Source organism: Bombus vancouverensis, chromosome 3 (genome assembly GCF_051014615.1).
Source record: "Bombus vancouverensis nearcticus chromosome 3, iyBomVanc1_principal, whole genome shotgun sequence".
Taxonomy (NCBI): Eukaryota; Metazoa; Arthropoda; class Insecta; order Hymenoptera; family Apidae; genus Bombus; species Bombus vancouverensis.
Genome location: NC_134913.1, coordinates 15,785,453 through 15,802,111, shown reverse-complemented (window position 1 = coordinate 15,802,111; position 16,659 = coordinate 15,785,453). Strand labels below are relative to the sequence as shown.

General features: G+C 36.7%; 1 protein-coding gene and 1 non-coding gene across 5 annotated transcripts in view; both read left to right on the top strand.

Moving 5' to 3' along the window:
* Positions 1-186: 186 nt before the first annotated feature.
* Positions 187-258, top strand: TRNAH-GUG (transfer RNA histidin (anticodon GUG)). Its single transcript has one exon. It is a non-coding gene; the product is annotated as a tRNA-His (tRNA).
* Positions 259-895: 637 nt separating this feature from the next.
* The window catches only part of crb (cell polarity complex component crumbs), a 30,124-nt gene continuing 14,360 nt past the window's right edge, over positions 896-16,659 (top strand). For 3 of the 4 annotated variants that reach the window (XM_033328168.2, XM_033328167.2, XM_033328170.2), the window contains exon 1: positions 896-1,182. In XM_033328168.2, the coding sequence (XP_033184059.1) occupies positions 1,158-1,182 (25 nt within the window). In that variant the 5' untranslated portion in view covers positions 896-1,157. The remainder of the gene's footprint in view (positions 1,183-16,659) is intronic. The other variant, XM_033328169.2, reaches the window with a different exon arrangement.

Below are 16,659 nucleotides of genomic sequence, written 5' to 3'. Positions count from 1 at the left end.
ATCTTCAAAAGTCATAGTCACTATCACCATTCGCTTATTTTACTTAATATTATTATTAAGTATCCTAGAGTAATCCAATAATCATATTAAATAATTTGTAATACGAAATATATAAAAGAGTTTAAGATTGTATTGTTGTAACATATAAAACTATCCAAAAAGAAACGTTTTACAAGTCCTCTGTTAGCCGTGATCGTCTAGTGGTTAGGACCCTACGTTGTGGCCGTAGTAACCCAGGTTCGAATCCTGGTCACGGCAATGTCTAACGGCATTGTCACGGTAAGAGGTGTTTTTTTTTATTTTCATTTCAAAACAAATAACTAGGATCTCATATCATTTTCTTACTTCTATTGTACATATCAATAAACATATTTTTAAACGTTGAAACTTATCAAACAAGGTAAAAACTCTTATTTAATGTAAAGTGATATCTGAATTGTTTTAAGATAAGTAATTATGCTTATACTCACATTTTTAAAACAGGATTTTCTATTTCACCGAAATATCCAATTTTTATATTAGTATCTCGTACCCGAGTAATGCTTCATACAACTATAATCGTTTAAAAACAAATATGAAAATATGCATTGATAATTTCATAATAATTCGTAAGATATTTTCATGTATATTAATCGTAATATTCAAAACTTGTATATTATTGATGTGGCATACTACGATATCCAATTATATTGAATTTGGATTAAAATGCATTGAAAAATTGTCAGAGTTCGATCGATTGGTCCGCACCTGGCAGTAGGATCAAGAGAAAGATAGACATAGAAGCGATCCAGCCGGTGTTGGTAACGACACAGGGCCGTAGCATGCTAGTGCCGTGGCGATGGTGCTCAGAGTCGATGGAGGGAGATTTCACAATAGCAACCGAACGTTCTCCAGAAGAGCCGCCGCAGTCTCGCTCGGTGTGTGTTTCTCGACGGTCATAGTCGGTGCGGGTGGATGTATTACGTGAAGGAGCGAAGCGACCAGTGCCGCTCTATAGTGCGTGAAAAGCAAAAGCGTGCGTCTTTCCTAAATCACTGTAAAATAAAAGGGACGAGTGCGGTGACCGAGGATGTCTCGCGAGTGAATGTGCAACAAGAGACGCCGTAAGTGCGGGTGTCCTCGAGTTCGATTGCAGATCTTTAGACCGGTCAACGACAATGCGGGCGCGATACGTCGTGGCAGGTGAGTAAGGCCCCGGGCATGTTCGCCATTCGCGCGTCGTTTCTTACTCCGTGTTTCTCTCTGCTTGTCGCTACGGCCCCTGCAACTCGCTTTACGACCCAAGATCTAGAACGCAGAACGTCAAACCTTTCAATTTTATCGAGTTAAATTAAATCGCTGAACGCCGTACGAATAAATAAAATGTTTTCGATCGTGTATTGATTTTTTGATCTAGTGGCGGGTAACCTATGCTGCGTTGTCGTTCAAATTTCTACGTGGATCAACGCAAACGATGAACTCAGTAGCATTGAATTCGTGACAGGTGGGGAGACCGCCCTGCCAAACCGTTCCGCACACCTGATCGTCTACAGTCTACCTGAAGTACTGTTACTGCTTTATCTACACCAGGATAGACTAAAATAAACGTCTTCTCGCTTCTTATGAATTCTACGTACCTTTAAGCCTTCCTTTCCTCGAACTTGTCGGACATTTGTCTAGGTATCTTTCAAATATTCCCCCTCTTTGTTGTTCTTCTTCATGTATTGCTTTCGTAACTTGTATACAGTTGTATAGGTATATATACCTATATATATATAAATATATATATATTTGCTATTGAATAGAATTAAATGCATTATATGTAAAATAACGATCGCTGGATCTTGCTCGGCGTGTTGAAGTCTCCAGCATCCGGCATCAAACAGCGTCCAAGTTTCCTCTTGTGATTCTTAGCTCTGAAATATTATTTCGATTTACTCGATCGCTGGCTATAGCGCTTCATAAGTAAAAGAAGGAAATACGGAATTACGAGTGTCTGGTCGATAATGTTGGTGCAATGACCAGGTAGCCTATTAACAACCGAAGTAATCACGGAAAGACACGTAAGACGCTATTTCTGTTTCACAAATCAAACCTATTAATCCAAGCATTAGAATGTTGCACGCGTAATTATCGGCACGTGAAAGACGCATCTAACAAGGGAAAAGTTCATGCCTCGATATACCTGTATGATGTCGTATTCGTAAAACAGACCAGTAGGATATCGATCGTCTTACAATCGCGATATCTTGCGTTGTTCAACCGCTTCCCTTTGCTATTCCTTTACGCGTAAAAACGTAGCGCAGTTTTATCCTATACGAAATTTTATCACGCTTATTAATTAGTCTCGAGTATTCTAGGTTACTTTCCCTTTATATCATCTCTTGTGTTCGTAATTTCATTCGTGAAAGCTTTTAAAAGTCTTCGCTAACTGAAAACAGCGTCTAGCGCCGCAAGAACGGAGTCAGTTTCTACGCTTTTTGCTCTCGATTAATGCTAATTAGCTTGAGCGATTCTCGAGATTAACGCGAATCGTTAGAAATATTTTATGCGCATGTCTATAACATAGGAAATTTATGGCGGTCAGAATTTTTGGCCGGAATGCATTTTCTCTCATTGAGGGATCGTGCCTAAGTACACGGCGTCCAAAGGGTCGGCGTACCTACGGATTTCTTAGTAAAGGAAAAACATTTCGACTCGTCTAGCGCAGGTGGAAGCCAGGTCGGTGCATTAACGTTGGTCCCTCGCTTCACGCTCAGGTGCGTGCCTCAAACGACACACGCATTTTATATACTCTATACATGCAAACCTACTGCGCAGAACAGAGGTTCCACATTCGTCGTTATACCTGCCGGACGATGCTAGCCATAATCATTTTTCCTTTCTTCTTATCGTCAGCGTAAAAAGAGTGGAGTAGATTCCGTAACAAGTGCATCGTTTTATTCAACGTCTGAGAAATTTTACCGCGACCGTTTCTTCCGCAGCCGACGCGACGCTACATTCGACCGCATTTGCTTCGAGTAATTTGACGAAAAATAACGTACTCCTTGAAAAAGCGATTACCATTGAATCGTTAAAGGAAACCAAGCTATTTCGTTTCTAAAAGAAAACGTATAGTATCTGCTTCTCTGTTGTGACTAATGTATGGAACAAATCGTTGTTATCGAGTCTCTCATCTCTTCTAATTCTTTGAGGTAGTACAAGCAAGAAACTGATAAACATTCTTGCGTATGTATTGTATGGTACTTACGGACATTAAAGGATCGATAAAGAAAGAGTGAATTTGGTTAGAACGATACCATTGTCTTTATAAGAAAAAATGTTATTTATCGACGCGAGATAATATATTTGAATGATAATGGCTCATAACTATAATTAGAAACAGTTAATACGTTTAAATTCCAGTTGAAGCATTTAAAGATTTCCCATTAGCCGAGTATTAACGAAATTACTTTTATTTAACTCGCAATAGAAATTGAAATAAATGTGGAAATAAATAAACGGAGATACGTGCATTTTAATCGGGAAATTCTCAACAATCCAATTCTTTTTATCGAGTACGAAGATAAAGATGATACGAAAATGTTTTATCAGCTGAAGCGATAATTTATGGTTCGTTTTCACGGATTCATTAGTGTCGGTTTCAACAATGCTTCGACATTAACGAACGACGATCATCCGACTTATTATTTCTGTATTAACGTGTGGAAGATTTTCGAAGCTGGATACCGTTCGATATAATTCGAATTAGCTGATTCCATGTGCATTGGGCTCCTTCTTTGGTGTTACATGCATTCGTCGAATGCAACTTCAACATTCCAGCAGATTGCATTTTTTCGGGGTCATCGAAGCGCAACGAATAGAGAGAACGTAGTTCTGGCTATTTTATTTCACCTCTATGTTCATTTCGTATGTGGCTTTGCCACGATGATTAGGTATTGTCGCTGACATAAGTTACGCTAATGAAGAACTCGATGTAATTAGTGACACGGATTCCATGCTTGTCTTTGATTTTCATCTTTTTTACTTTTTAACATTCCAGATTACTTTTTTAATGACGTTTCAAATGGTTACTATTACGTGTACATGCAGTGGTAGTTTTCCTATTCTTTATTCCTGGCTTTATCCTCGTATCTTTCCCAGGATGTTCCCTTGCGATTCTTCTTCTTCCTTTTTTTCTGTTCTTCCTCCGATACCTCTAAGGAATTTTTCACGCAATACTTACTGCGTATCAGTCGATGAATATCGTTGATCTTTTTATATATCAGTAGCAATACCGATGCCCTTGTTATTACAGTAACGCGTAGAATGTCGTAGAATACCCAAGTTACGTTCCTTTAACGGTAGGTTTGATTAACTTTACTGTAACTGTATTAGTCATTACTTCCTGGATTCTCTGGCTTCCTTATACGCTTTGTACGAGGTAAACCGTTTCCTCGTTATTATGCTCCAAACAACTTTTATTATACCTTATTTTACGTTCTATTAACGTTACTGAAACGAACATTTGTAACAAAAAAAAAAAAATATGTCATCGTTGATCCTTAAACAATAATATTATACATTAAAGTAATAACGTACGATTTTATTTCTTCGATAATATTCGTATTGCGTTAAATACGTAAGAACTTGAAGATCTCGAAATTTGGACATGTATTTGAAAATCTTGTAAATCTTACTTAGAAACGCGCTTACTTAGATGCGCTTCGTGCATCGATAGCCCCAGTCGTCTGGTTATCATCAGAATGAAGCACTAGACAAATCTTGAATGGTTCTTCAGTTTCGGAAAAGGTTTTTCTTCACGGGGACAGGACACTAGAGAGGTTCTCAGAGGCCATGTGCTACATTTAGTATTATTGTCTTCTCTACTTTCTTGTCCCTGGACTTTCGATGGCATTATTCGTAATCTTGTTTTTCTATGTCTCAAGAGGGAAACCAGGGTTTAAATTTTCGTAGAAACGTCTCTCGTACTATGCAGTTGCCACTATCATAGATAAAAGTAAGAAATATTATTTGTACACTGAATTTAGGTTGATTAGAAAATTGGGAATATCTTGTTTTTTTCGAGAATTAAATATAATGCAATTTCGAGGCGCTCTCGTAATTTATATTCAATTCAAGAGGAAATATCATTGCTAATACGAAACGAATGAGTTGAAATATTATATGAGATCGCTCCTTCTGTAACTCGATATGAATCACTTGCATGTTATACCTATATAAAGTGACCCGATGCCTATCAAAGTAGTGCAAAAAAAAAAAAGAATTAATTTTTAACCCATTCAATTTTCTCTGATAATTCTCTTCAGCTCTACATAAATTAAATGCTAAATAAATTAAATTAAATGCTCCATGTTGTTACATATCCTCCTTCGAAACTATTAAACCAATATTCGTCACAAAGTTACGATCAGAAAAACTTCTTTCTCTACAAAATGATTTGGTCGTAATCGTGACACTAGTTTATTAATGTTAATGAAACAGTTTCGACGGGTAGATGTTCGACTTATTGTATTTGATCGTTTTTCTACAATTTACGTATTTGTCCGTTCACTTAATTATTAAATAATTCTCTCGCCACAGTAATTACATATTTGTGCCTCTTGCGATTCGTTGGATTCAACCAGACCACATAACTCGTCTACGTATAGCAATTATGCTGATGTACGTGGCGTCGCGACGTAAATGTGCAACACACGAAATAATTTCCATCGACCCGCATCGCACACCGAGCAACGTTGTAGAAACAGAAAATGTACAGAATGTACATACAGAAATGTATATGTACAGAAAATGTTATCGAAACCTGCGGTATTAGGGCGACGCTCATTTCAATCTTATGCCTGTATAACAATTGTTTCGCTCCGATTTCCTCTTGTAATGCATCCAATCGTCGATAAACTTGTGAATGAAATTTATCGCCTAAAAGATTTCTTACAAATCACGTACTGTACCGTGAAAACAAATTACTTAATTAATCAATCGTCTATTAATTATATTAAACTTCATTTCTATCTTTAAATTACACCGATTCTGTAATTTAACAAAAAACAGAGATATCGTCGCGATCGATTGCTCTTGATTTACGTTCATTTTATTGAAAAACGGATTAACATGTGATTGAATAGTATACATTGCGTCATGGTACGATCTCGTTCTCTAAATCTAAACATATATTGTTAGGCTACAAAACAACACGTGCCTGTTATACGTATCAGGCCTTACAGTTCAGCTTCAGATACGCTTATCGTTTTACAAAGATGAAAATATAGCTACTTTCGTGTGATACGACACAAGCAAAGTTCACACCTTTACGCGTGTCATATACCAAATTGGTTTCTCTTGAACGAACGTATAAACAGGTATGTCTCGTAACGAAGAAATTCTATTGAAGCGGCTGTTGGATTCTCCTTATCAATTCAAAGGAATTTCTGTAGGCTCTTAGGATTACCTACGAATACGCCATTGAAATGTAAATGCGTTTTGCGTGCATTTAGATAAACCGCGTGAAACCCAGAAGGCATCTTGGTATCGTGACTCATTGCGGCTCTAATTTTTCTAACAATAGGAAGACTGGTTTTATGATTTAACCGTATTAAAGTAGGGCAATAGCGTCTCGTACCGTTGAGTTTCCGTTTACGTTGACCGAAGCGTCGACGTGGTTGGAAAATCAAGCAAGATTTCCAACTATTCTGTTTTTTTTCCTTTCGTCAAACGCGAAATGAGGCGCACGAATACAAAAAAAAAAAAAAAAAAAAAGAAAAAATACCGAGTTCTGCGTATCCTTGTGCCACTTTTTCTTCTGCACAACCCTGTGCCAGATTTTATCAGACGAAGGATTTACAGCTAGAACTGAAAAAAAAGACGCGATACGTGTGCAAATTGTATAATCGATTGTATAATCGTATCGGTTGTTCGATAACTAAAATTCATATAATTTGCGATAGCATATTAGCTTTCTATCTATATTACGAGACAGTCGTATCCCATTTAATACCCTACAGAAAACGGTGCCCATTCAAACTGAAGCCCTACGCGAACTTTCTACATCGACCGAAGTAGCTTTGTTATTCGCGGAACGCATATACACGTATGTGTGTTGATATGTTTCACTTGGAAAACCGATACTTTCACAGATTTCCTTTGTGAATTCTATTCAACGAAACTTCACATTCAGATAAATTCATAAAACGATTTTCGCGAATTCCATTCATCGCGTGTCACACTTTTCAAATAAAGCACACACTTGGGTATTTCATTTATACGTTCCGTATAACATATATATACATACATGCATATATACGTATGTATTAGCTTCGAATCTGTCGTTCATCATATTTCTTCGTTTACACTCGCGATTACTTGTTACTAATTATACTTTATGCTTTCTGTAGTTGTACTAATCGTACTTACGTGTTTATTTATATCAAACTGATACTTGATAGTTGCCGCCATATATTAAGATGGTTATTAAATCGAGAAACGTACTATCAAGTTACAAACTTATAATTTTACCGTAATCTAAATTCATTCACTTACTACCCACTTTTAAATTAACTAACATAATGTCGGTCAACCGAGAGAAATAAATTACAATGATCAACGATCGCATGTGGGGTTTTTATCGTTGTAAAATTTCGCCTATACATAATGCAAAGCGGTCGCCGTTTAAAATGCAAGTCTCTCATATGTAAGAAACGACACCCTTTTTTCCCTTAGTTCCCGTGTCATTCTTCGTTCGAGTGTCACACACTCGGAATAGCTTTTTTTTCAGAGCGTGTCGTTTTTAAAGGTGAGGCAGAAGACAATGGTACGTGGTACGTGGCGCGTATATGTATATGGAAGGTATTATTTCAATACGCTCGCGATTTAGCCAACCAGTCCAAATCTTGGCATTATTATACCTTGGTTTTATTCTTCTTCTTCGCTAGAATAATTGGCACGTTACGAGAGTTATGCCTTCGGCGTATGATTAAAATATCAGCGCTGAAATTTCAGACAGACGATCATTCTCTTCCATCTGCTTTGTTAAATTTATCTCTGATATATCTCGAATGTATCTCAAATATAAATTCAAATATTTTTTCACGTAGAAAGTTGTACACTGTTACTTATGTTATTCTACAGCGAATTATTAATTAGAACGTTTATACATATATTCCATTCGTTTTTTCCTTTTCTTTAGTTTTAGTTCCAAGTTTTTAACACGTGTAGATCTTCGTATATCGAGCGTTTCCTCCACGCTTGTTAAGAGATACAGGTATATTACATATGGAGATTGATTCAACGTTTAAAAAGCATAACTGTGAAAATAAGGACTTACCGTTTTCTTCGTTCTATCGGCTAATCTGTAAAGGTGAATAACTAGAAAACAACGGTTTATGTAACGCATACACGGTGTAAAATCATGTTCCGAACATTTATGTATTAATAAGTAGGTGAAAGTAAAGTTGAAGATTCTTAGCACGAAACGTAATTGAAGATAAAAATTGCTTTACGATAATTATATCGCGAATTAGCAACGCTTTAATAATGACAATCACCTGGACATTCTACGTTAAAGATAATATTCACACGTCCATTTAAACTTACGTTATATAGTTATCGTCGCTTCTCTCAAGTTCCGAAAACCATCATAATGGACGTAATTGTTCGTCAACTCGACTAAAACTTCATCCTTGAAATCGTACTGCGAGTAAAAAAAAGTTCTAAAAGCTACTAACTTAAAACAGAATAACGTGGCTTCGCTTAGTTGTCTTGCGAATGAATCCGGGACGTAAAAGTTTCAATGAAATCCGGGCTGTATGGCATATTGAAATGCAGAAAAAGAAGAGAAACGAGGAATCCAAAGTGTGTAACCTTCATGGTTACAACCCCGGAGTGTACGCGACAGTGTTCTGGTCGAGCCTTCGACCAGGCAGCGATTTCATGGGTCGTTGTCGTGGCGTCGGGTCGGTCACTGATCCACACCGATGATCCTGAGAAGCTGTGGTAAAAGTTTATACCGTTACGAAAGGGAGATGTCGTGCAGCGAATATACGCAGCGTTGCTCGAAACGTGCTCTCGAGACATCACAGAGAACCGGAAGCTCTAGTAACGCGCCTTTCGCTCAGCATTGTAACCATGCACGCTGCAGTATACCAAGGTCGTTATTCCAATCTGCTTCTAGACGACAGACATTTTTCTCATAAGTTTCATCTTGTTTCTATTTTGCGCAAATCGATCTATAGCTTTGATCCTCGAGGGATTTCTTCCCACAATCTGGCAATCGTTGAGAAGATAGTGTGGACGATAAAACGCGAAAACCTTCCTCGAGGACTCGTTTCAGTGATCGGCGTTCGTGGCCGACCGAGCGCCGATAATCTAAACGTTCTTCGATATCGAACCGTTGATGATCGGTTTCAATCAGTCGTCGAGCGAACATCAAAAGGTTCGAGACTTCTCCCTGCGATAGAAAAGTCTTTGTCAGATATAATCACGTTAATTTTTTTTAACGGACGATAATGACAATAACTATGGACGATCTGAAAGTAAAGTTAGTCGATGAGAGCTTCTGTTAAAATATATTTCGATGAGAATAGTAAGTTCGTCCGAATCGCGTACGCATTTCTAGAAGTATTATCTCAAGCTATTGCTTAGACTAGCGGCGATAGTTTCATTCTGTAGTTAAAGAAATTGTTATTATCTAATGTAACATAGACCGTGCTGTATTCATCGCACGTATGTATTTGGATGTGTGAATGTGTTTTCAAAGCGTTCCTTGGCGAGCGTGCACCTGGCAGTTTCCAAAGTAAATTCATTAAATTTTGTAACGATCGTGTTTATAAGACTACATTCAGCATTAATTATACACGTTATTTAACTCTTTAAAAGGGTATTAAACATGGCAAAGTATAGCTTAAAAAATGTATGAAACGAGGAAAATACTAATAGAAAGGTGTACATTTTAGATCGGCAAAGATATTCCATAAGCTGATTACGAATTCCCAAAGGCGCAGTTTTCTCACAAATTGTTGAGAAAGTTGCCTTTGCTTCGCAACTTGAGCGTCGCGTATTTCATAATTACACGTTATTTCTATTTTAACAATAATACATGCGAGTAAAATCGATCGAAGAGAATTAATTAAATAAAATTGAGTAATAAACAAACATAGATTTCGAAAAAGATTCTTTACAATTTACGGAGTTGCCGTTGACAGATTCCTACGTTAAAAGGTGAAATTAAAAGACAAAATTAGCGTCACCTATGTCTTTATCTAGTTTCGCTTTCTACACGTAAAACTCGTGTTTAACACATTTACTTTTCTCCATTAACAATAGAAAATCATAATTTGTCACAGATTTTATTGAAAAGAGAGAACGAAAGACTTATTAATGAAACTTGCACAAAGGCGATTAACGTATTCCATGTACCGTTGCATTTCCATCGACCAGATTTATAATTCACAATATCCAATAATAATGCATGGTTATCGTTATCGAATATATATAAATATATGGCTGTATTAATAAACAATAAATAATTAACAACTCGATAGAAATATCGAATAAACCAGGCATATTTCCCAAAAACGAATATGACGTTATCGAATTTTTCAAGCGTATATTTTTTCCTCTATTTTTCATCCAATCCTTTCTTAAACGTCAATGCGCGACCATGCGTTGTATTATGCAATCGATGCATGTCAATCAAAGGCGCGTCCACTCATGGAAAATTGTGTACACACGATAAAGTTCAGCGCACGTCGGTCTCGAGCATTTTTATGCAGGAGAACGCGATTGAAAATGCAGTTGCCTGTCATTATACACGCGGAATCTACTTGCGGTACTCCTCGCCTTTTCTTCCTTTCTCGCCCTCTATTCTCCTTCCTTCTCCATTAATCCTCTATACTCCCTTTTCTGTCATTTCGAAATCCACCGTCTCTCCCTCTCGCTTGCTCAAAGGCCTCTCCTATTCTTTGAGTCTGTCTCTCACCGTGTCGACAATTCTCCTCCCTCTTGACGGTGGTTTCGCTTTATCCTGACATCTGGTCTCTACATACCTCGGAAACATAGCGGATCCCGTGAGAACCACTGTTCAAATGAATGAAACCCATTCACCGATCTATAGAACCGATCACAGCAGCACGGTATGCCAACGTAATCCGATAGGAATGCATTTTCCACCGACAAAACAGGCGTAACCCGGAAGGTGAAATTAACGTTCAGCACGACGTGTTCCTTTCCTTGAAATTTGGCGAGTCTGATCAATGGCGGAGCCTGTCGCGCAAGGCCATCGCCAGTCATTTCCAAGTATGAGCGAGGCATGACGTTACGTAAAATTCTACGGCGCAGCTTGCGCATTGAAAGTGCTCAGGTAGAACCTTTGAAATAAAGTCGAAAGTCCTAGCGGTTCCGAGCTCTTGATAATTTCTTCGTTATCGTTTGCTATCTTTGCTCTAACACAAATACTTAGAATCTTCGTGTTGGTTTAGAGATAATGAAACGTGATTAAGTTAAAGTTTCGAGGTAATTAGTCTGTAAATTCAATTCGTTTCTCAAATTAGTGGAGTTACGGGATGATTGCTAAATCGATTGATAAAGATATGGAAAAGGAAATGGTACGAGAAAGCGAAGACGAGAATGGAAATTTCTCGCAGAAAATTGTATAATACATTCTTGTTTGACGTATCGGTAATTTTCCTCTGAAAGAGCCCGAAGGCGAGGATCTATGATCCGTGGGAACCGTCTACGTTCAGTTAGCAAAACCTACACTGATTTTCACTGTAACTACCTGTCCTACTACCTGTCCTACTACCTCTCCTATACTTTTCAACGTCGCCTCTACACAGGGTGTAGAAATCGTCGAAACGTCGTACGATTACAAAGCAGAGAAATTTTCAAGGTCCGTTTCCCCATAGGGTCGAAAAAGAGAAACGAACTTCTTCAGAAAAGGATTCCATCCTCTATTGTCCGCTTTCCGTGTTTCCGTGAAAATTTTTCAGCCGGTCTGTACAACCGTACCGCTATGTAAAATTTGAACTTCGACATTTACGATTGGATTTTGTAGAAAATGAGTACTCTGCGAATACCGGAGCATCCCATTAAGTAAGAGCAATGGTAATTTTCAGAATCTGGTGAACTTAAACTCTATGGTTCCGCCGATCGAATACGAGACCACGATTGTAGATTGTAGCGAACTGAAATTGCATATATCGGACGGTGGGCGTAAGTGTACACGGCTATGTTATGTCGAGATATCTGTACAGAGCGAATACGGGCGAACGAAAATGAATGGAAACGCTTATCATCTTTTTAGGAAATACAATTATGTATAACGGAAAATATAAAAAACTGGTGTATTATAATGAAAACTGTAAATAAAAAATAAAGAAGATTGATCTGTACGCGGTTTTTATATAAATTTCATAGCTACGTGAAAAACTTGACGCGATATTTAAGCCACGGTTGCACTCAATTATAATCCCTTGTATGTTTGTCGTTCAACATTTTTGTGTCAGGAAAAATTGGTTTTCATCAACTCGGGTTGTTAAGAAATAGATTTTTGTTTTGTTACGAACATGATGGAGTGTTACGTGCATATGACATCCGTTTGCGTTAAAATGTGTGTGCGTTCAAAAACGAAGATCGCTTCAAAGCGAACTGAAATCAGTTCAATTAAAACGAAAATACCTATTATCGTTACAATCGACAGCTTATCGTTAAATTATTTCGATAATACACGGTTACACCATCAATTTACATCAACAGATTTTGAATCAGAAAATAATCCTTCGTACATCTTTAACCTTTTTTCCACTCGCGTTGACTTTTTTACCTTAAAATATCGATAGCAAAAATTCACGTAGCGATTTAATACGAAAATGCTACAACTTGCAAACGTAAAAACCGGCTATTTAGATGTTAATTACGTTTGTCTATGAATTTTCTATTAGGCGAATAGTCCGTTCTACATACGTTTGCATCTCATCCTTGAAATAAAAGACTCTTTCTTCCCTAATTGGATTTCTGTGCTCTACAAGTCGTAAGTGAGCCACGAGGTTAAACAGTTTCGAATAAATCCTCATTCGGCTACACCTCTATTCTTAAAGGAAAGCGGTTGATTCTCGTCTTGTCGAAAGGTAAAAATAAACCGCAAATGATGTCTTTCGATCCAACCACGTATAGGAATTCAACGATTACGTTGAAAGTATAACCGGTGGAGATCGGGACGAAGAGTTCTTTGCATCTACATATTACAAAGCCGAGACAGTGAGTCATCGAAACCATAACCTGTTTTTTGACGTTAACGACACATAATGTTCTCCTCTATCAGCATTCGTTTTACGATAGATGAGTACGAATCGTGCGTACAATACATTTTTTTTACTATTCGTTACTTGCGTATAGAAATTATTGATATTTCAATTACGATTCAACGATTCAAACAAATATTTACTATTTTCTACAACAACAAATTGCTATTATTCGTATCGTGCGTGACTTTACAGGGATTAAACTAATATTAAATATTACACTGTTCATGCATGATTGGCAAATTACGAAGTACAAGAAGATCGTCGAACAAAAAGAGAGGCTAAGATACGGGTTTGTTAGTAAAACAACTCACGCGACCACTATACGTACCGAGTGCACGCCGCGATAAATTCTGTTTGTTGAAATTCATCACAGCTCGTACCTGCTTCTTAATAAAATTATCAATCACATTATTCAACCATAATATCACGTTATGAAACAATTCGTGATTAAAGCGTAAATACATTAACAACGTACTAAAGTAACTTCTGGATTATTAAGTCGTACTTATTTTAAAATTAAACGAAAAAAGTATTTAGAATCGTTGGAGAGTAGCGGTAGCTTGTAAAATACTATTTCTTCGAATAATTGCATCTCTCTGCGTCACTGAATTTAAGCCTTTCGTCATAAATATTTATTTTAAATAATTAAACTCGCGTTCGACGTATTTACTGTAATAAAAAGAGATAATCTATCGGTACGCGTTACATCGTGTATATTTTATTTTCCACTTGTCTGTTGCTTAACCCACTCTTCTTGTACTACATATTTACTATCGTTGCATCTATTACTTTACAAGTATTAGTATACAGTATCTCGAATAAGTAGCTTCCTACAAAGCAACAAAGAAAGTTACTCGTGACCAACGAAGGCGTGGCAAGACTCGCTAAGCCGTTGAGTCACATAATATTGTACTCATATGTGAATACATACCAACAAAGATATTCACCGTGTTAAGAAATTCTATTGGTATGCTCGCATAATAGGAATCTATTAGTCGGTTTAATTAGTTGGACATTGTATAATCCTTAATGGGTTTTCACGTTTGTCGATCATTACTTTGACAGAAGAAATAAAATATTTTATGACGCATAGAATGTATTTCACAAATTGTTGCAACTCGTTGTAACAAAACATGCTTGCTGTTAATAAGAAGGAATTCTTCCAATCATCGAGATGCCAAACGAATCGTGAAATTTTACGTAGCCTGTCCGATCCGTTATGCTTTCTAACAGTAAACTCCTTTCTAATATATAAAGTAGATAAATCATTTTCTTCTTAATCTTAATGATTTGTTGTTGCTTGAACAACTAATAGGTATTTTGAAACGGTAGATATAGTTAGTCAATTACGGTTGATCCAAATATTATTCAATCGAAGTAATAAAAAAGCTATCGGATTTATAACGTAAAATTAACGATAGCGCGTCACTTTTATGTATAGCGTTCGAATAGCTAGATACATTTAATTTCTAATTCTATTTGTATCAAAAATTAATCGACTCGATATTTTGAAATTATGGGAAAAGGTTCGATAATAATAATCTTGATAAACGTCTTGGTTACATTTTTGCTTATATTATAGTTCTTTCTTTTTATTTCAATCGCTACTCTCTAGCGATATTCTATTCTGAATCATTCAACTTCAGAAGTGTGACAAATACCCGACGAATTTCTGAGAAATCCTTTCCTCCGTTGATCTGCGCGGAGAAGAGACTTCAACGCCTGCATAGTCACGAAACAGAACGTCTTTCTATCGATTCATCGTTGAGTTGAGACCTGCAAAACCAGAGGCACGTCACCATATTTGTCGTTGCGTCTCGTCGTTCTAAAGAAAAGGAAGTTACTTCCGGTTGTTTTCTGCGTTGTCTCACGATCAGTAGTTTCCATAAACCGTTTCTACTTATACGGTATAATCGGAGTAACATCCACTTCAAGATATCAAGTAATTAGATCTCGTTTTGCAACTTTTTCTTCCTTTTCTTTTCTTTTTTTCTTTTTTTCTTTTTTTTTTTTTAGAAATTGAGTAAAGTAGCATTTCTAATGCTATAGTCGTAGGCAACTTTTATCGAATTCATTTTTATCGGACAAAAGTACCGATTAGTATAATTACTAATTATCTCTATCTCTAACGATAATCGCCAATTACAACTAAGATATATAAGAAATTGGGAATATTCCTATAATATAGTAACGTTCGAACATATTATAGAATTAACTATACTTTCCATGATTTTTCTCAATGTTCTCAAGTCTACATCGTTGCAATTGTTCACATCACGGTGTGTTCCCCATTGTGTCTAAGACAACATACGTAAAGTACAACTGTCTTCTCTGTGCGTATTTTATATGCCAATCACGCAAACTCGTGAGTTCCTGCCATGTATTCATTCTCGAACGCGTCGCGTGCGCTCATGCGAGAGGAATCGTGGAAAAACTCTAGGAGCCAGCACGATATGAATCTTAATTAAAGATACCTTACTGTTGCTTCCTTAGATTCGAGCATGAATAATTTTGTTACGATTACGATGATTTAACCGCCACTTTGATATTTCTTCTTCTATTTTTTTTTTTTTTGTCTGTGCTTACGTAAATTTTCATTTTTTATCCCAAAGTTATCTTCGTAACGACGCTATATATAGACATAGATATTTCGATCAAGCTGTTCTGCAATTCATTAACGACGTTCACTGAAATATCATGATAACACCGGCAATTCTGTGCGAGATACAACGTTTCTGTTTATTATGTCAACATCAGAATATGTAAATTAGGGAACGATCGTACGAAAGAATAGTTCATCAGAGACGTGTTATTCAAGGTCTTATGAAAATACAGAGGAGACAGCATACAGCGAAGTACTTTTATCAGTTAACATATATATGTATATATGTATGTATTGGAACCGATCTCACTTCGAATAATTTCCATATTATTATCGGTTGTCATAAAACCTACGATTGATCAATTTCGCTGTATACACGTAAAATAACTTGTTAGTTGTACCGTTAAATATAAGAAAAAATACTTCGGAATTTTCCTAATTATTGACAATGTAAGAAGTAAGAACTATTATCATCGTGTTCTTTATAAATCGTTTATGATTTCTTTCTACGATCGTGTACGTACATAGGTTCATACCAGGTGTATGTCATTTTTTCCTTTCCAACAAACTCTCTCACTATTTAATCGCACTCCAACACACTTTTGCCTTTTTCCCATTATTAGTCATTCGAGTAACATTTAATTTTTTTCCATGTACTCGATACATTCGAAGGATGTATGTATTGAATTATTTCAAAGTGTAGGCAGACAAGGCCAGATACGCGACGTTAACTCTATCGAATTATAATGTTATCTTAAATTCTGTTTTCCCATGGCAACC